The sequence below is a fragment of the Palaemon carinicauda genome, chromosome 5, assembly GCF_036898095.1.
Source record: "Palaemon carinicauda isolate YSFRI2023 chromosome 5, ASM3689809v2, whole genome shotgun sequence".
Classification (NCBI taxonomy): Eukaryota; Metazoa; Arthropoda; class Malacostraca; order Decapoda; family Palaemonidae; genus Palaemon; species Palaemon carinicauda.
The window spans coordinates 178,674,813-178,696,233 of NC_090729.1; the positions used below are offsets into that span (position 1 = coordinate 178,674,813).

Genomic DNA, 21,421 nt, shown 5'->3' on the forward strand with positions numbered 1-21,421 from the left:
CCTCATTGAGTTATTCAGTTGTTGAAGCTTTTAGGTATACTGTACTTCCTGGCTCGGTTCATGGGGAGTATATTTCAGGAGCAGGCTGTATTCCTATCTGCATTGACAAGTTTTCAGGATTTGGTGGAGTCTGGAGTTCCCCAGTAACTGCCACACATCAGCATGCACTGGTAGCTCTCCAGTAGTCTTGCAGACTGCTGATAACTAATTTTACCTAAGGAAGCCTTTGTCTTCCTGAGGTCTTGCAGGTAGGCTTTCAATGTCCTTTAGTAGGGAGATGGTAGTTCTAGTGATGACTTTTACTAGAAAAAATTGCACATGGCAATGCTGGATCCTAGATCCTCCCCTATTGGAGACTTTATACATTAATAGCAATTAATGGCCCACTTATTTAGAAAAAAATACTGGATACCAACACTGGAATTTAGATCCTCCATGATCAGAGGTAATCCCAGTGCCAGTGACACTGGTGGTGACTCCCATATGCGGATACTCAAGATGATGTTGCCCCAAAGATTCTGGACCTTGGCTCAGTACCAATGGAGGAGGTTAGAGTACCAGCTCTGACAAGGGCTCACACAAGTCTGTGATATTAGTCCCACCTAGTCCTTTCAAAGGAATTCTTTAGTCAGCCAAGTGTTAAAGGCAGGTGTTTGAAAGCTCCAAACAACCTTTACCACCTTCTATTTAAGCAAGTCCTTAGACACTTTGGTTCTTGGTCATATAACATGATGCCCCGAAAATGGGAGAAGACACTTTGTCGTCTCCATATTGGTCACACTCGGTTGACATAAGAGTTTCTCCTGAAGGGCGAACACCAACCATAATTGCGACGACTGTTTAGTACCTTTAACAGTGAGGCATTTGTTGACCGAATGCCCCAATTCTAATAACTTGAGAAATAGATATCTGTTTGAGGCTCGAGGTGAGGATGGCAGGTTCATCCTTGCCAAGATTCTTGGACATGATGTGTCCTACTATGCGAGCGGCATTTTTAGATTTATTTCAGAAGCAGGACTTTTGAAAACTGTTTAACTTCTATAATAACATTCAACTTTTATGGTTTTAATTTAATATTCTTTTAATTTTTAAATAAAATAAATGATAATAGGCATCAATGACCTTAGATGTTAGGATGCCTGAAAACTTTTCAATCAATCAATCAATCCAGTGGTTGTGTCGCCAGCCCAGTTCCCACACAGGATAAAAAGTGCCTTGCCTTTGGTAACTTGTCAATGTGAGTCTGGATGAAAAGTAGAATAACTGGCTCTTCTGCTTCTTCTTCCCTTCTCCTCACTTGGGGTGAATGGGTTTTACCATTACATGCTGGATCAGTCATTGATACTGGTAAGCTACACTTTTGAGCACCATTCTTATTAGACTAAATTTGTAAGAAGTTGTTCTCCCCCCCACTCTCCATTAATGAGGGGGAGGATTGTGGAATGAATACCAAACATATTGGTGGTCATACTCCAGGTATTTCATTACAGATTGCATCTCCCCTTTGGAGGAGAAGGATTTCTTCATTGACAGAGTACCAGGTATATACCAATTACAGGCCAGGCCCTACCAGCCTACTCATCCTTATCATGGTCAGATAAGGTGTATTGGAATCTTCTCCCTTGCTCCCGTATATGACCAGGGAAACTGACTTATATTAGGGAAGAAAAAGAAATGACCTGTTTGGTTCTAGGGGTACTTCCTCCCAACTATAAGTTAGTCAATATTTTAAGGACAACACTTTTGTGTGTGTATAGGAACAAATAAATTTTGAAAGTAATTTTTATATTTCCTAGCTATACAAGCATAAGACCCATCTTAACCCCTCTGTCCTTAGACAAAGGTTGAAAGTAAAGTTTGTTCCAACACGAAGTACTTAACTCGAACTACTTTCTTAGGAGTATCTGGGATCTCCTCCCATCCGACCAGAGTTTTATGTAGTTTACCCTAAACCCATTTTCTATGAGGGGTAACCTCAGGCGGAGTGATACGCGCCCTGAGGCTAACCTCGGGTCAGAGAGCATGCCTGCTCAGGTCTCGACCTCCAGTAAGTTCTCTGGTCACGTCGCGATATCATCTCGCCGCTCTCCTAATCCCAGTATGACTTTGTGTCCCCCCGACCCTTTGTGTCTCGCGCGGTACCCACGTGGTCCCATTGTGCTTTCTCTTTGTGCTTTCCCTGTGCGTGCTTGTCTCGTAGTGCTTCTCCTACATCATGGAGCATCCTCGCCGTTGTCCTGGGCCTATGGCCGGTAAATCGTGTGGAGTGTTCCTCTCAAAACCCAAAATTGACCCGCACTCCTTGTGTTCCTCGTGCAGGGGCAGCGTGTGTTCTCCTTCCGCCACGTGTCCGGAGTGCAAGTCGTGGAATGAGGTGCAGTGGGTGCGGTATAGCACCAAAAAGAAGAAATCGACGAAGAAGTCGCCTAAGAAGCCGAGCGTCCTTCCTCCCTTGCTTCGCCGGGCGTCTCGTCGGTCCGAGCTTCCCTTCCAACCTCCCCTACCCAGAGTAGGAACGAGGTAAGTCCGTTGCGGGGAAGAAGCCCGCGGCCCTTCCCCAAGAGTCTGACCTTCAAGACAGTGGTGTTGTGGCATCGTTCCAGGCGAGTGAGGGGCCTGAGGGAGGAGCGGAAGTGTTTTCGGGAGACGGTGGCCTGGTGCCAGCAGGTCACGTCTCCTCAGATGACCCCATGTGGGAGAAAATTGTTACTAATTCTTCTCCAGCCTCTTGAGTGTGTTTTTCAGGCACTTCAGCAGCCGAGGGCGACGTCGAGAAGGAGCTTTCCCCGCCGTCGGACCCCACTGCGTGGGTTCCCCCTAAGACGCCCTTCAGGTCTCCGATGAGGCTGGAGGAAGACTTCAGGACCTGGTCTCCCACAGGAGAGCCTCCTCGCTCTCCCCAAGCGCTGTCGGCCGTTTTCCCGGAGGTGTTTTTGCAGGCGTTGTCTTCCACGGAGCGTCGCAGGAATCCTCCTACACCAGCGAGGGAGGCGAGGTCTTCGAAGAGGGCCTATAAGTCGTCGGTCTCCTCAGTGGAGGAACTTTCCTGCTCTTCGGAGGCTGAGGCGCTGAGGAAGCTCAGGAGACGAAGGGAGAAGTCCCGCAAGATGATGTCGCGCGCTCGCTCCTGTTCGAGGTCGCGCCACGCGAGTCGGCGCCCGGGATCCCCCAAGAGGAAGTGGAAGGAAAGGGCCTCCCCGGTCGGTGAGTGGGTGATGGTTCACCGCGACAGGCTGCTGGAGCTAGCTGCGGCGCCGGGCCCTTCAAGTTGGCGTCCTCCAGCAGCAGTGGCACCCGATGGAGGAACTCATCATGGCAGGTTTTAGTCGACAGGCGTAAGACTGCGAAAGTTCCGGCTCCATCCGCCCAGTGGAGAGAGTCGCCCCTTCGGTCTGGCAGCCGAGTCCTGACCTCCAAAGGCCACCTAGCTCGTCACGAGCGCGGCCTTCGGCTTTCCTCGACGGGCAGGCCCGCAGATACGAGAACCTCCGGAAGAGATGATGGACCTAGGAGGGCGGCCCCTGTCCCGACGGCGATGCCCGTCCTTCAACGTGAACCCCTGCGAGAGCTTCGATCCAGGACTCCCCCACGTGCGAGGTCCTCCGTCGGAGTACCCCCGTCACATGCGTCAGCGCACTCATCAGAGGATCTCGACGACCATGGAGAGGGGTCGGCAGCGGAGGTATCGGCCTATCAGAGGGTGATAGGCCTCATCAGAAGCCACCACAGGCTGGACGTGCCGGAACCCTCCTCCGAAGATGCATGGCGTTCCAGCCTCAACAGGATAGTGGACGCCCCGGTCCAGCAGCGGCCCTCCTTGGCTCTTCCTTTAGCAAGGAACGTTAAGTTGGGAAGAGCCCACGTGGACAGGATCGTGGCCAACCACGCCGAGGCACCCAAGAACCAGAGCACTTCCAAGCTGCTCCAGGGCCTGAAGTCCCAGAGCAAGTTTTACCTCCCAGAGGGACAGCGAGCAGGCGCCTGTGCACTGCAGCCAGCACTCACCGTGTTGGGGCAGGGAGCCTCAGAAGAAAGGGCGTCCACGGCTCCTATCTGCTTCTCTCCTTCGGGAGCGGTCATGATGGAAGAGATCTCGAAGGACCTAGTCAACGTCTCCTCTTGGCTGGACTGGTGGGCCTCCACCCTGGTGGGTGTACAGTCATCCTACGACCTGACTGTACCGGAAACCCAGGCCTTACTCAAGGAACTTATCAGTTCGGGAGGTAAGGCCCTGAAATTCTTCTCCTACCAGTCGCTAGCCCTGGCTGCCAACTGGGTCCTACGGAGGAGGGAAACCGTCTTAAGCAAGCTTACTAGGAGGCTTCCGGACAGAGAGGCCATGTCTCTGAGGAACCTGACCCTGTGGGAAGACGCGATCTTTCCCCTGAAGGCAGTGGAGAAGTCGAAGGACAGAGTTAGAAGGCTGAAGGAACCGTACGAGACCAGGCCCCACCCGGTCAGAAGGCCGACGTACAGAAGGTCCTCCGTCGACGCGCCGTGCCCTCCTCGGCAAGCTCCTAGCCAGCCTAGGAGAGACAACTCTGCTACAACCTGGTCCCAGTCGTCTCAGCCCTCCCGTAGGGGATCAGCCTCAACCCAAGCCGCCTATAGGCCATTGTTCACGGCGTCCAGAAGAGGGCGTTCAGGCCGCTCCTCAAGGAGAAGATTGGGAGGGAGGCCCCCTACTCCTGCCGAAGCCTCAGGTGGGGGGATGCCTCAAACGTTCTTGGCAAGCATGGGAAGAACACGGAGCAGATCCATGGACCGTGACAGTACTGAAGGAAGGGTACAGGTTGCCCTTCCTAGTGGACCTAACACCTCTGATGCCAGATCAGCAGGCGGAGTGGCTAGCCCCCAAGGATCCCTTGAAACAGACAGCTCTGCAAGGAGAGGTCTCAGCGATGTTGGCAAAAGGGGCAATGGAACCTGTCCAGGTCCGCGGTTCTACAGCAGACTGTTCCTGGTGGAGAAAGTGACAGGAGGATGGAGACCAGTCATAGACCTCTCAGCCCTAAACAAGTTCGTCTGCAAGACCGACTTCAAAATGGACACTCTGAAGTCAGTCTTGGCGTCCTTGAGAGAAGGGGACTTCATGATGTCAGTAGATCTCAAGGATGCTTACTTCCAAATCCCGGTTCATCCCTCCAGCAGGAAGTACCTACGGGTAAAATGGGAGAACCAAACGTTGTAGTTCAAGACCCTCTGCTTCAGGCTGTCCACTGACCCCTAAGTCTTCACGAGGGTCTTCACAACGGTCTCAGTCTGGGCACACGAACAGGGCATTCGCCTGATTCGTTACCTAGACGACTGGTTGTTACTTTCAGCCTCAGAGGAAGTACTGAAGGAGCAAGGCGCGATGTTGCTGCAATTCTGCAACGTTCTGGGGATCACCATCAACCTAAAGAAGTCCCAACTGATCCCTCCTCCAGGACGACCTACCTCGGAATGGTTCTGGATTCCCAGTTGGTGAAAGCCTTCCCCTCCATGGACAGGCTGGACAACTTAGACCAGGTCCTCCGCCCCCTCCTGACGGACCAACCCAGGAGAGCGAAGGACTGGCAGAGACTGATAAGCCACCTTGTCGTTGGAGAAACTGGTCCCCCAGGGCAGGCTGAAGCTCAGGGAGGTCCAATGGAACCTAAAGGAAAGCTGGAACCAAACGGACTCTCCCCACAGAGAGAGTGGTCCCGGTGTTCCCGAAAACGAAACGGGTCCTAGAATGGTGGAGCTGCAGGACGAACACCCTCAAAGGGATGCCCATTGCAGCTGACCCTCCGGAGATGCTTCTGTTCACGGACGCATCGAAGGAGGGGTGGGGTGCCCATCTCCTAGGGAAGTCAGCAAGAGGGAACTGGACAGCCCTAGAGAAGACACAGCACATAAATGTACTAGAGATGAGGGCAGTACAAAGAGTGTGCCAGGAGTTCGTACACCTACTCCGGGGAAACACCATGGCGTTGATGTGCGACAACGCCACGGTGGTAGCTTACATAAAGAAACTGGGAGGCTTAAGGTTGAAGGAGCTGTGCGTCCTCACGTTACAACTTCTGGAGTGGGCCAAAGTGGAGCAGATCAGAATCTCAGCAAGGTTCATTCCAGGGAAAAGGAACGTCCTCGCCGACGGCCTCAGCAGGATGGGGCAAGTGGTAGGGTTCAAATGGTCTCTGCACCCGGAAGTAGCCAGGACCGTCATTCAGAAATGGGGTTCTCCGGTGATGGACCGCTTCGCAACAAGGCTGAACACGCAACTCCCCGTGTTCTGTTCTCCTGTACCAGACCCAAAAGCGGCGTTCGAGGACGCCTTCCAACATCCTTGGGACAATCTCGACGTGTACGCTTTTCCCCCCTTCGGGATGCTCAGGCAGGTCCTCAACAGAGTAAGAAGGACAAACAACCTATGGATGACTTTGGTAGCGCCCTGGTGGCCGGAGAGAGAATGGTTCGTGGACCTAAGGGAGTTAGCACAACAGCTGCCCTAGCCCCTTCCGAACAGGCCAGACCTTCTCTGGCAACCACACTTCCAAAGATTCCACGAGAATCCTCGGTCCTTTCGCCTTCACGCGTGGAGGTTATCGAGCGTCTCCTGAGGAGGAAAGGCTATTCGTCGAGTACAGCAACGAAGATGTCGGGCTATCTGCGACGGTCATCGACAGCGAGCTACCAGGCTAAGTGGGCCACCTTTACCAAATGGTACGCCGCTAGGGACATCAGGCCCCTGAAAGCCTCCATCCCGCCAGTAGCGTACTTCCTAGTTTACCTCAGGGACGCGGTCAACATGTACATCCCAGCCGTCAAGGGAGTCCGCGCTGCTCTCGGCCAAGTTTTTCTCCTGAAAGGCATAGACCTGGGTAACTCCAGACATATCTCAATGCTCATTAAGAGTTTTGAGCAATCATGCCCCTTGCAAGCTGTGAAGGTGCCACAATGGGATGTGGCAAGGGTCCTAAAAATGTTATCCGAACCCCCGTTCGAACCCCTGAAAGACATCGTGGACGAGGATCTCACTCTCAAGACGGTTTTCTTGCTGGCGTTAGTGTCAGCTAAACGGGTAGGCGAGATACATGGTCTGTCCTACGAAGTGGCTCACTCTAAAGGTTGGCGAGAAGTCACGTTAAAGTTCGTCCCTTCCTTTGTAGCTAGGACTCAGAATCCTGCCGTGTTGGTCCCCAGATTTGAAGGTTTCTCAATTCCGGCAATCCCCCGTTCTGGAGAGGGAGGTCTCAACCTTCCGGACTCACCAGTGGTAGCTTATACACCCCCCCCTGGAACCCCCCCAAGCGGCGGCGCGAGCCCTAAACCACGCCCCCTTGGGCGGAGTTACCAGGGACGAGCGGGTTGACTCGGCAATGGAAGTCACATTTCTGAAGTTGACTTCGGCACAGAACGTTCTCCTCTTTTTCCCTCCCGCTGCTCCCAACATTTGCTGATTTTCATTATCCTGAACTCAGCAACCAGAGTAATATCTCAGCCCACGGCTTAATTATGTCTAGGCAAATTCTTACCTCCGCGGAGGTGCATCGGCTTAGCGAAGACTCCAGCGGAGAGGAGAACGTAATCAGTAACGAAAAACGCACACAATCGACTGCAGATAGTGATATGCCTTCTAATTCTGATATCGTAAATATGTTACTACAACAGAATCAAACTCTTATGCAAATCATCCAGAAAAGGTAAGGTTTTAAATTCTGTTTACAACGAAAACGTCATATGGAAAGCAGCTGATTTAGACTAATGACGTCACAAATGCAAATGGCGGCCCCCATACGTAAGCTTGTTATGATTTGAATGCTTAGAGCAGGCACTTCCGAACATAGCGTAAGTAGCTTAAGCAAAGCATGTGCATGATTACTACACGATTAATCGGTATAAACAAACTAAATACTCCAATTTTTATATATTACAAAATTATAATTAAGCACACAAAACAAATTGCTTGCCTGACACATTAAAAGCACGCGCTTAATAGGCAGTAGGCTGGACCACAGGTAAGTTCGAGCTTACATTTCTCGCTTTAAACCTATCGACACTAGCCTAGGCCCTGGGGGGCTATCTGATAAGGGTTACATATGAGGCAGGTCTAGTTTATTAATAATAACAGATTTAAACTTATCATTCACTTAAATATGGCACTGAATTAACCTAAGAGGGCTATTTGAGTCGTGAACCCCATTGCCTGACTTCAGCCTTCTAGGTCCGCTGCTGTCCATATTTACTATACCTGTTGAACAAAATTTCAATTATTCTATGGTAAATAAATCACTGATATTAAACATTCATCTCGGCAGAAGTGGTTCACCTGCTAAGAAGAATGAGGCTCCCCCTCCTACTAAGCGCTCAAGACGATCACCTGAATTACCTGAAAGTGCAAATTTAGACCTCTTTTCCTTTTATAATAATGGAGACGAAAGTGATTACGAAGATTTCAACCTTCTTACCTTCAATAAACCCATTCCTTCATATATTTCCACCAATTTCAAAGCTGAACCATCTTTTCATAGAGAAGGGAAAATTCAATTGAATAATTCACTAGTAGCATTAACTTTCAGTGAAGGCCATAGTGATAACCGGGATAAATTCTTTGTTAGTAGTCAAAATAAGGAGTTCTCAGACTTTTTAAAATTAATTAATACTCCAAAGTTGAATTTCTGGCCTGAAGGTAAGGTATTTGATGACAGTTATAAGAGAAAATTTTTTTATGACATTGAAAATATTAAAATGAGTATTTCTGCCTTTCAAGGGCATGCAGCACTGGCACACATTGTATACCCCTCCAAAGTAAATGACATTGATTTTTTGTCCAAAATTATTATTGGTCCCCTAAGGAGGAGCATAGACCTCATACAAAATTTGATAAGAAATTTCAGAAGCAGAGCACTTCCTAGATACCTCAAGGAAGAAGTAAGAGATCTTATAATCAAAGCAGACATTAAAGAAGTTTGGAATTTAACTGAAGACCAAAAATCAGCCATTGCTGCCTGCTTTCACAAAGGTCCCCTCCTCAGAGGAGGGGCAGCAAACTTCAGGGGTAGGAAATTCAACTTCGGGGGCAGATTTCAGGGAAGAAGGTTCAGTTTCCTCAAAGGTAACCCTAACTTTAGATTCAAGTCTCAGCCGCTTAGAAGAGGTAATAGGCGAGGTGGGTACAGGGGGGGGAGGTCACAAAATGGACAAGCTAATAGTTCAGGAGCCAGAGAAAAGAAAGACCCTAGAAATTGAGCCATGCTCCGCACCAGTTCAAAGAGAAATTTTTTCAGCACCAGTATTCTATGCACCAGTTGATAACGATGTTTACTCTGCACCAGTTAATAATGAGCTTTGCTCAGCACCAGTTAATGAGCTTTGCTCAGCACCAGTTAATTACGAGCTTTGCTCAGCACCAGTGGTTAATGAGCTTTGCTCAGCACCAGATAATAACGAGCTTTGCTCCGCACCAGACCATCATGACATTGGGCCAAATGCTATAAATCAAGATAGAAGTAAAGAGACCTTGCCTTTAGCCTCAAAACCAATGAATAACTCCTCCCAGAGCCCCCCAGATTATAGGATAGGTAAGTCATTATTGATGAATATTGATAGTTGGAGAAAGCTTCCTAATGCCTCTTTTGCTTGTAAAATTATCAATGAAGGGGTGAGAATTCCGTTTATACTTAAAGCCCAGAGGTCATTAAAAAGAACAGGTAAAGATAGATTTTATTCAATTAACAAGCGTAAAATATTGGAAAGTGAATGTGACAGACTGCTAAAACTAGGTGTCATAGAGCAGATCCCCAGAACTTCCTTTTACTACTCCAACCACATATTTTATAAATTCAAACCAGATGGAACAGTACGACTAATCTTTGACATGAAAGTGCTCAACACCATGATTAAAAAACCTTCTTTTACCATGCTCAAGGCCAATACTATATTTCCCTATCTACATCTAAACTCTTGGGCCTGCAAACTAGATTTAAAAGATGCTTATTGGCACATTCCATTACATGCAAGTAGCCAGAAATTTCTAACCTTCAAACTAGGTAAAAGGAAGTTCAAATGGACTGTGATACCCTTTGGACTAAAGACAGCACCTTATATTTTTTCAAAAATAATGTACACAGTGATCAAGTATATTAGAACTTCATATAACATCTTAATATTCAACTATCTTGATGACATTCTCATATTAGCAAAAGATTATGTAAAATGTAAAAATCACATTCAGCTAGTCATTAAGATCTTGTCAGACTTAGGATGGAATATCTCACTTAAAAAATCTACAATTGAACCGACTCAAAGAATTGAATTTTTAGGAGTGCATTACAATATGATTAAGGAAACTATGAATCCCAGTGGGAAAAACATAGAGAAGTGTGTCGAATTGGCCAAAGCTTTCTCCAACTCTGTTAAATCCGACCTGCATTCCTATCAAATGTTAATCGGAGCTTCAAATTTTAGTGCATCCTATACAAGCTTGGGAAGATTCCATCTTAAATATCTCCACAGGTACCACAGTTATTTTAATTCAGGGCACAAAATCATTCCCCACACCTTCAAAAAAATACCTAAAGCCATGGGAACAGAGACAAATGTACAGAGAGATTAACATTCCAAAACCACAGATAGATGCAGAACTTTTTACTGACGCTTCCAACCAGGGTTGGGGAGGTGCATTAGTAATAGCGGGTAATATGCTCTCAATAAATGGAACTTGGACAAATGAAGAATCCTCCCTTCACATCAATGTAAGAGAGTTATTAGCTTGCTCCTATTCTTTGGAACACTTCATCACAAGGTTATACAACAAGGTAGTCTTAATACATGTTGATTCAAAGGTTACTAATTGTTGGATAAAGAAACAGGGTAGTATCAGAAACAAGTTAGCCCATGAACTAGTCAGGAAAATACTTAGTACCATGAAGGATCACAACATACAGATAAATTCCAGATGGATCAGGGGAGTAAGTAACACCATCGCAGACTCACTTTCCAGGGACCTGGGTTCCATTCACACAGAAACTTCCCTCAGTGACAGTCTATTCTCCTTAATCTGCTCTGACTTCAATTTCACCCCAGAAATAGATCTGTTCTCAAATGGCTTCAATACTAAGTGCAAAAAGTTTTGTTCATCTCTTCCAAATCAAAAAGCCATCAGCAATAATGCACTTACGATTAGCTGGAAGGGATCAACACCCCTCTATGCCTTTCCACCAGGATTCTTACTACACAAAGTAGCTTTTAAAATCAATAAAGAATGCAATAATAATATGCTTTTCTGCACCATATCGCAGGGGACGGAACCATGGATTCCATTAGTGAAGTCAGTCGCGAAGCAGCACAAACGATATATTGTGAAGATCGAAGACTACCAGATAGTTCTGAAGGATTTTATCTCACCCTCAGCAAAGCTCCAATCAACTTTGATCGCCTTCAAAATTTAAAGGATCAGCTCCCTAACGTCTTTCCTCCTGAGGTTTGCTCCAAAATTGCTGTCAGCTTGAGGGACAGCTCCTTGCACAAGTATGAAAACCTATACAACATTTTTAAAAGTTTCATTCACAAGGAGTATGGAAGAGACAACAAATTTCCCCTGTTAGCAATTATTTTATTTTTCAATCACCTTATAGACAAGGGTCTGTCTTACAACACCCTGAAGAGCTACAGAGCAGCTTTAGGTCCTATCTTGTCAGGCTATTTCCCAGGTTACTGTCTTGCAGAGGACAAATATGTCAAAGCAATGATATCGGGAGTTAATAGAAGGAAACCTAGAAATTCTCACCAGTTCCCTGGCTGGGATCTAGACAAAGTAATTTCATTTCTCAACACCACGAAAGATAACTCTACCTTACTACTGACACAGAAAACCTTGTTCCTAGTAGCCTTAGCTTGCCCTTTAAGAGCTAATCAATTTAACAATCTCAGCATTTCCAGGAGCACCTTCACCCCAGAACACATTGTCTTACGGAACCACCCTTCCTTCATGGCCAAAAACCAAAAGAACAACTACACGCCAATAGAGATCAGCTTTAGGAAGCTTCCTAACAGACCAAAAATATGTCCAGTCAGACAATTGAACTTCTATTTGGAATACACCAACAAAGTCTGTATGGAAAGAAACATAGACAGGAAAGACCACATATGGCTAGATGAACACTTCAAGATAATGTCTCTACAAAAAATGAGACAACTTTTTAGGGAGTGCATTTTCAGAGCCGACCCAAATGCAACTAAACAGTCAACGAATTTTCACTCTATAAGGGGGCAAGCTTCATCAAGACTGCTATACAATGGAGTATCGATACAAGAAATCATGTCCAGAATGAATTGGAGAAGTGACTCTGTCTTCAGCTCTTACTATGCTCTCCTCGGCTTACGGGGAGCTTTCGATGCTGTGGTCGCTGGACTTCATCTTCAAGCCCCCTGAAGCATCTGCCTAGCTACCACTGGTGAGTCCGGAAGGTTGAGACCTCCCTCTCCAGAACTGTAAGTTTACTTGTGAACGAAGGTTCTGGAGTGGGAGGTGAGACCTTCCGGACTCAAAGTCTGGGTCACCCTCCAACCCTTCCCCCGTGAGCCGAGGAGACCATGTACAGCACTTAGGAGGGAATATTCTAACAACTTCATAATTCAACAGAGTAGGCTATATACAAGAACACACACATACAATCACTATTATTCCACAGAAAACAAACTAACTGGAATCTTTCAATATTCATATCAACCAAGAGAGCACAAGAAGATTGAATTTACTAGTAAAAAGACCTTTATGTCCAACAATTTGCACCTTCACAGTAATTCCTTCATAACTTGCACTACCAAGGTAAGCTCAACCACTTCTGTGTTATTTTTTGTTCTATTACAACTTCAAAAATGTGACTTCCATTGCCGAGTCAACCCGCTCGTCCCTGGTAACTCCGCCCAGGGGGCCGGGTTTAGGGCTCGCGCCGCCGCTTGGGGGGGTTCCAGGGGGGGGTGTATAAGCTACCACTGGTGAGTCCGGAAGGTCTCACCTCCCACTCCAGAACCTTCGTTCACAAGTAAACTTACAGTTCGGAAGACGCGAAGGATTTGCGCCTGTGCCCCGTCAGAGCAGTGAGGAAATACTTGGAAAGGACAGCCAAACTCCGGCCCAGGATCAAAAGCCTTTTTGTTTCCACAGGCCTCTTGAAGAAGCCAGTCTCGAAGAATACCATCTCCTGGTTGCGGCAGGTCATCATCAGGGCCTACAATAAGGCAGGAATCCTCCTGCCGGGGGAGCCCAGGCCCAATGACATTAGGGGCCTGAGATCTACATTGGCTTTCGAAAAGAATATTGCAGTGGTCCAGATCCTAAGGGCAGGCACCTGGGCCAACCAGTCTACCTTCACGGCTCACTATTTGAAGGACTATTCAAGAAGATCCCTAGACGGGTTTTTACTAGGTACCGTCGTTTCCGTGCTCCAAACGGTTTAAAGGCATAGCCTCAGTGATAACCGCGGGTAACAAGCACAAGAGACACAGGTTCGTTCCTTATACCGCCTTGTACCTTCTTTCCTTTTTTCCGCTTCAAGTGGGCTCTGAGAGGGCCCTGAGCCAGAGACGAGTACCTCAACAGGGGGAAGACATGTTCCCTAGGATTTCTTGCACAGGTGAGTTTCTTAGACACTAAGATGGGTTTTTGTGTAGTTTCCTCTCGATTGATTTTCTATGGGGTCAACACAACCTAACCTCCTTTCTAGGTCTCTGGATTTTCCTCAGCACGGTCTCAAGAACTGTTTAGGGCCACGCCCACCTCCTAAAGTATGTCTCATAAGAAAGTAGTTAGAGGTAAGTACTTCGTGTTGGAACAAATTACAAATTTTAGGTAATTTGTATTTTTCCTAACAGTACTTACCTCGAACTACTTTCGGGTAATGGCCCACCCTGCCTTCCCCGAGTGTCCCCTGGTATCCTTAGAGACCTCAGCTATCAAGAACTTACTGGAGGTCGAGACTTGAGCAGGCATGCTCTCTGACACGGGGTTAGCCTCAGGGTGCGTATCACTCCGCCTGAGGTTACCCCTCATAGAAAATGGGTTTAGGGTAAACTACACAAAACTCTGGTCGGATGGGAGGAGATCCCAGGTATTCCTAAGAAAGTAGTTCGAGGTAAGTACTGTTAGGAAAAATACAAATTCCCTAAAATTTGTGATTTTTGACAGGAAAGTAGGCAGAGCTACTCTGCCAGCTCACCACTTGTCATTAACCTTCTTGTTATCAATCCAACGGCTGTTTCAGCTCCACTGAAGACATTTCGTATTTTAAAAGACTGGTTTGCATAGCAAGAAAAAATACAAATTACTGTACTGTACAGTACTGTATTTGAAAATATTTTGTTTTGTGTATAAAATGTTTATTGTGCATATATTGTATTAAAGAAATTATTTCCTGATATGAAATATTTCGTTGTAGGGTAATGGACACGAGCGCGACTTCATAGATCGTAAAGACATTTATATTCTTGACATGTACAATAAGCATATTTATCCCAACGACACCTACGCAAAGAAAGCAATAAAGCGTAAAGTTGAGCTGTCTGCATTTACAGAAGATGACGAATATTTGGAGAAAGTTGATACGTAAGTAATATTAATTTATACAATAATTACATTAAAGTCTTGATTTTAAGAATAATTTTGTACCCTGAAAACTTCGTTGATTGATCGTAGTCTTGAAGTAGATTAGGAGGAAATTGGGCTGTAATTCTTCATTTTACTGAATTATTTAAGATTATAGTATATTGTTATCTTTCAGTGTTAAAGAAATCATTTTTGCATTATAAACCATATAACAAAGAATGTCATTAGTTTGCAAACAATAGTTACTTTATCCTCAAATAGAAACAACTCATTTTCTATGACTATCACAGATAATCAATTTATTTTTAAAGCCATGTCGAGGGTGGCCTGAATGAGTTCAGTCCTCATGCTGTAATCTACAATGCTGGCACAGACATAATGGAAGGAGATTCATTAGGCCTCTTGTCTGTAACTAAACAGGTATGTTATTGGTCTTTTGTTTTACTTTACATGAATTGATTCAGAAAGAAGATGCTTGTTTGTATTTTTAAAGACTTAAGAACTCATTTAAAAGATATCAAAACATCCCGGTAAGTTGAAAAAGTATGTATTTAATTGTGTATTAGACCATACTGTTTGAAGCCGAAGATCACATATGAAGTACTGATGCGTAGAGGAAATCTTGGGGAAAATATAACCACATAAAACATGTGGATAGATCAACCCACATATTTAGAGTAAAGAGAAACCTTTGTATCCACATTATTTTAGATTATGGAAGCCTGTCAAATTTGGGAATTAGCCATTCTTACTTGACTTTGTGGTATTTGATGAAAGATCCACATGACCCGATCCAAAAATACAGTACTGTGCAGAGAATGTAGAACAGACCTACAACTACATATTTAAGATTTTTAAAGCTACCGTCAAAAACATTTTGTCTATCTTTAATGTTTGTAATTTATCTGGTCATATTTTTGAGTTGTTGTAATGAAAGACCTGATAACTCATGAACAGCTCTAGTTATGAAAAGCCCTTTGGGAATTTCTCATGCAAATTAATAATGTTGGAACTGTTAGGTTTAAGTGTGGGATTTATGGAGGTGGGATGACAATGAACGAAAGAGATAGGATAAATTGGATTAAAAGGAATATATTATGCTTAAGATTTATAATCTGGTCTAAATTACTTGAACAAACAACTGTCTCAAAATACAGTGTGAAATAAGAAACTCCAGATTATTATATAAAGTTATTTAGAATATCGGACTGTAGCTTGTCTCTAAATGATTGTTCTTGATCTAAATGATACTTTTAATTGGTACCAAATTTTTAAAATTTAAAACTCCATATACTCAGATAAGAAATTTAAATTAACTTGACTCAAAATTACTGTAAATAGCTCTGCAGCCACTATGAGGCCTAGAGCCTAGCAATCATCATAAGCAAATCTGGATTCTTTTGAGTTGACTGACTTGATATGCCAATGAGCTACCGCTAAAGCTTTTTGTTTCTGAAGACATGGTGCAGTTTTCATGTGGCCATATGTAGCATGAATAGGTTTTGATGAATCACCTTTGATAAAGGTTCTTTGTGTCAATAGGCTTTGTATGGCAGCCTTCTTGGACACGCTGACAACAGGTACCAAAAATCTGTGAATTATTCCCTCTATGGCCAGAAAAGAGCTTTTTGTGCCATCTTGCTGTTCACAGAAATCCTGAACTTGTTAAACACCTGTGGAACCATGGAAAACTGTGGGAATGATGAGAAGTAAAGAGCACTTATTTCACAAGAAGAGGACTAACACCTCAGCCCATTAGGGATAAGCAGAGGTTTGGAAGTACTTGTTATCGAGAAAAGAGATATAGGGATTCAGGCTACCATCTCAGTTCTAAGCCTCACAAATTCTAGTGCTTAAAAATTGGCTAGAAATGTTAATACAGAATTCAAGGCTCTGCAAGAAGAACTCTGATCTGGTAGATAACTTGTATCGCTAGACTTTACTGAAAAGTGCATTAAAACCACTAGGGATAGGCTTTGAAACAGGGTAGGTTATGCCTGAAATATTACTCTGAACCAAGAATTAAATAAATTTCTGGGTTACAACCAAAGGAGTTAATGGTATTAACTTCGTAATATAAAAAAATCTAACTACATAGGGCAGTAGCAAAGACACAGCCTGGAGTGGAAAGTGACATAATAATCTCTCTAATCAACAAGCCTAGCCATCTCTGCTAAAATAAGTCTTTCTAAAACACCAGCATTAACTGTAAAGAGAAGTTTTCCTAAAACACTTCTGAGCTTATTACCCCAAATTTGCAATTAGTAAATTAGCAAATTTTTGTGCTAACATGATCTGATGTTCCCAGGCGGTTACCCATCCAAGTACTGGCCAGACCCAACGTTGATTAAATTTGCTGATCGGACGAGAAGCCATGTTTTTAACATGGTATGTCCCATAACCTTGCGTAGTAGTCATAATGATGGACGTTATAAGGAAATTTATGAAATGGTTAGGTATCAGACTACAGTAAAGTAGTCCGATACAAGTCTCAACATCTTTGAGGCATCAGAGACCTGGAGACTAAACGAAACTAAAATAAGTAGCCATTCTTTGCAATAGTAATACTAATTTAACAACTTATCCACAACTAGCCTAGTCTTCTCTGGCTTTTCCCATGAACTAACAGCAAGTTTCCTTAGCACTTAGAACTGTTAACTTTATCAATAACCATTTAAACTTATTATTCCATGAGAGATACCGTAATGGCAACACACTTCCCAATGATTATTTAAGTCACAGTATTGTCCCCAACAAGATATATAAAGGGAATGGGGATCACTTCATGCAACAATTGCTAATAAATCCAGGTAAAGACATCTTAATGCGTAGTAATACGCAAACAGTCTGGAGAGGTCTGATCACAACTGACAAATTGATGAGACTTGCACACTGACAAGTCAGTTACCACTTACCAATTAAATATTACTTCCTTTACTAAGGGCACGTGTTTATTGATGGGAAAGAAAATGCTAACATTTTTAAAGTTTTAAAATTTTTATGGGTGAATGTCAATTAAACTGAGCTTCTGGAGAAGAAGCTATATGAACACCAGGGAAGTTCATAGAAATAATATACATTTTTCCTACATTTTCAGGGAATCATTAAAAGGGATGAGATAGTGTTCCAAAAAGTTTCACATCGTAAAATTCCGATTGTAATGGTGACAAGTGGCGGCTACCAACGTACCACAGCGGCTGTCATTGCAGATTCCATTACTAATTTAAATAAGAAAGCGTTTATTGACATGTCTGTGCAGTGAACAAAGCTACATTTTCTCTTACTTTAGAAAGACTGAGATGAAGTTGATGAAAATATCTTGCATTTATGATACTTTTCATAGCTTGTACTCAATGTCTTGGAATAATTTCCATCTTATGGCTCTAAGGGATGATATTGAAAGTATTATTAAGAAGGTGTGTAATACATACAGTATAGCTTCTTGGTTATTTTTGTTAGCTTTCATCAAATATTTAACAGTGCTTGTTGATCTGTTTCAACAATAAGTTGGGAATGTGTATATGTTAAGCCTTTAAGTTTTTATTAGATATTTTACTTAATATTAATTATGGTTTTCATTTATGGTGCTATCAAATATTAATCCATATATTTCTTCATCTTTTGTTAAGCTTTGAATAATTTTACTTAAAGTTTTACAGCATTTTCAGACCTTTATATTATCAAGTCTTGTTTTAATTTTGAATGTCTTTATTATACTATTTTACCACAGTATCTTTTATGTAAAGAAGAATTCATTGTATGTAATGGAAAGCGGCTGTATTCTTTAGGGTCATCTCTGTTGGCAGCTTAACTTTCCAACCTTCTGGTCTGACCTGAAATAAGTTCAGATACTATTCAGGGTTTCAGGTTGGTAAGGAGATGACAGCCGGGAAGTTTTATACGCCTATTTTATACTAGAGCGGCTTTAAACAGTTCCTACTGTCCTTGATGCTGAACTCTCCATTTCCAGTGACAATTCTGTTTTCTAGGAACTTATATTGATTGAAATTACATCATGTATATCTATAGATGTGGAAATTCCAGTCTTTCAAAGTATAGTTCCTTTGCATTAAATCCTGTAGCTCATATATGGAAAACATCATTCAATTCTCAATCATATTGTTTGAAAATTCATATCTGTACTCTACTTTTGGAAAGCCAGTGTGACTTCAAGGTAAGTAGAATATACTGGAACCAACATTTTCCTGACTTGCCTAATGTTTGGCCGTCCATCCTTCTGAATTTTAGGAATTTCTTATTGTTTATGATATGCCAGATTTTCAGTAATCTGGAATGAAACTTATATGTAGTTCTTAATCTTCCACTGTAAAATCCTGTCTTTACTTTCAAAGTTATTTTTGGTAGTCATTTAATTTACAATAGTGAATCATTTTTTTCTTAGCAGGATTCCTAAGGATTTTGCATAGGTAGTGTTTCCTGATCTTTGATATAGTTTCACTGTATGTCACTTGGTTTTGTGTTACCGTAATTCATTCTATATTGGGATCTTCAGTATCCATTGGTTGTATACTTCAGGAATCATATCTGAAGGGACTGTATAATTTAGTGAAGGTTATTACTTCCAAGATATTTCTGTACATATACTTTATATTAAATATTCTTTATGAAAATTATTTTGTATCAGAAACACCCCCTCACCTATGTAGAGGGCTCGTTTCATAGAACTGTGTGGGAGTTGAGCCATAAGAATCAAAGATTTGTACAGTATTTTTAAATTGTATTATGTTTAGTCACATGAAAAAGGATTAAATGAGAGAATGAACATGTGGAATGCCATGAATTGAAGCACTTGGAATAAGCAAAAACTTATATTGGTTTTGGATAGAACCGGTATACAGTAACTTGGTTTCATTAATGGCTGTTGCAAAAAGTTCTGCTCATTAAAATATACATGACGGTACAAAGTGTATCTCCAGATACTCTGAACTTTCTGCTTCATTTGGTGGTATTTAAGTTTTAGTATCCAACTTCCAGATTTCATCATCTTTTCAAGTATCACTATTGTATTGATATTTCGGTAAATAGATAAGTCAAAATCTGTCTTGCTCAGTAGTGCTATTATTTGCAATTAAATAATGACTTTTATGCAAACATATTATGCCATTTGTTGAGAAATGTTTGTAGCAAATGTTCTTGGAAAGGTTTCTGTTCAAAACTCAAAATCCCACCAAATAGTTTTTCTGTTAAGTATAAGATCTACGCGAGTAGAAAATTGTTTACAAATGATAATTTGCTTTTCTGTACCCATCTGTTGGAAGTCTATTACTCAAAATGTGGTCTTTTTATATGATGGCATCCATCCTGTGATATGATTTAGAAATTAATTCTATTTTAAGAGGAATGTATTTGGTGATATTTTATATATTTATTTTTAAGAAAAACTGTTGTTAGTTTGATTTTTGTAACTAATTTTATTTAGGTAAACATTTTGCCATTGGATATGACTTTTATGTGATTGCTTTATGGTAAATGGCTAAAATCTTTGCTTATATCATTGAGGTTTGTATTAATTATGTTAAGAGTTTTTATTTTTAATATGTTTTGTAGGACTGAAAATCAGTATAATGCATATTACATAAAGGTGGCATTTTTTTCTGAGTGGAATTGTTATAAAGTATGGGTAAAATAATTAGCTGTAAAGTATTTTACTGTTCCTAAATTGTAATACAGCATTTGTTAAAATAGTGTTGGTTAATTAGGCTTTTGGCTTCCATTGGTTAATTTAGGTACATCTCACTTTATTTCAGGGTTTTCTCAAGGTATTTTGTTTGTATACAAACCATTGACCTTTAAATAGCAGTATATCTTCAGCGCAAGCTAGAACGGCCCTTGAATCTTTTAACAAGATAGGTGTTGTCATCTGCTTGACTGTATCACATAATTTTTTATTCTTGATCGCAAAGAGTACGGACATACTCGTTGCTGCTCTTTCGACTGTTGAATCCTTTTTTACTTAGCTTGCGATAAGTGTTTGTTTTATTTTCTGTTTTGTGAGTCCATTCACTTAACAGCAGAAATATGTTCCTTGGAGGATTTAAATCTGTCTGTTGTATTGTGAACTAAGTGAATGGTATGATTGCACATAGTCTCCCTCCTGAAGAGATCACGCTGGTGATCAGGAAGATGAACATGTCTCTGAACATTACGTTGTATGCTTGGAATTTTCCTACTTAAAGGTGTCTAAAGGTGTCTGGTTTCAGTTCCAGTTCCATCAGAATAGATGCTCACCAGAACGTCAGCCGGGCAAGCCCAACCCCCCACTGTGGTGCCCTACCACAGCAGTAGCCTCCCCAGTAAACAGCTTAAACTCACAGCCCTGGGCGGGGATCGATCTCTTGCCACGCGAATGCGAGACAAACACATTACCACTGTACTAGCCAGGAGGCTAGTACTTAATGAGGGAATTTCCTGTTGTGGTCCGATTGTCCTCTATTCTTTACACTCGATTATCATCTTACTCTACTGTGAAACTTGTGGAGTGTCAGTGTTTACTCTCTCTCTAAATTGGATACTTCCCCTTGGCAAGCTGTTGTTGATGAAGGGATGATTGCATGGAAATACATTTCATCTACCTCCCACTCCTAGCTTATTAGAGATTCAATGACCATTCCAGCTTGCACTTAAGACGTACGCCTATCTAAAAGACTCAATTTTATATAGTTAGGAAAAATACAAATTACAAAGAATTTATGATTTTGCAGCTGTAGAAAACCCATAAACTCTTTTCAGAGGAAACTTGTTCAGCTTAACCAGTGGAGAATTTTTGCCTTAAGAAAAGCAATGAAAGAAACATTTTAAAGCTGGCAGTTTTAAGAATCTATTGAGGAA

General features: G+C 42.8%; 1 protein-coding gene across 3 annotated transcripts in view; it reads left to right on the forward strand.

Annotated features, from left to right (window-relative positions):
* The window catches only part of HDAC11 (Histone deacetylase 11), a 53,795-nt gene extending 33,007 nt beyond the window's left edge, over nucleotides 1–20,788 (forward strand). For all 3 annotated transcript variants that reach the window (XM_068374393.1, XM_068374395.1, XM_068374394.1), the window contains 3 exons: nucleotides 14,406–14,572; nucleotides 14,884–14,992; nucleotides 17,670–20,788. In XM_068374393.1, the coding sequence (XP_068230494.1) occupies nucleotides 14,406–14,572; nucleotides 14,884–14,992; nucleotides 17,670–17,834 (441 nt within the window). In that variant the 3' untranslated portion in view covers nucleotides 17,835–20,788. The remainder of the gene's footprint in view (nucleotides 1–14,405; nucleotides 14,573–14,883; nucleotides 14,993–17,669) is intronic.
* The last annotated feature ends 633 nt before the right edge of the window (nucleotides 20,789–21,421 follow it).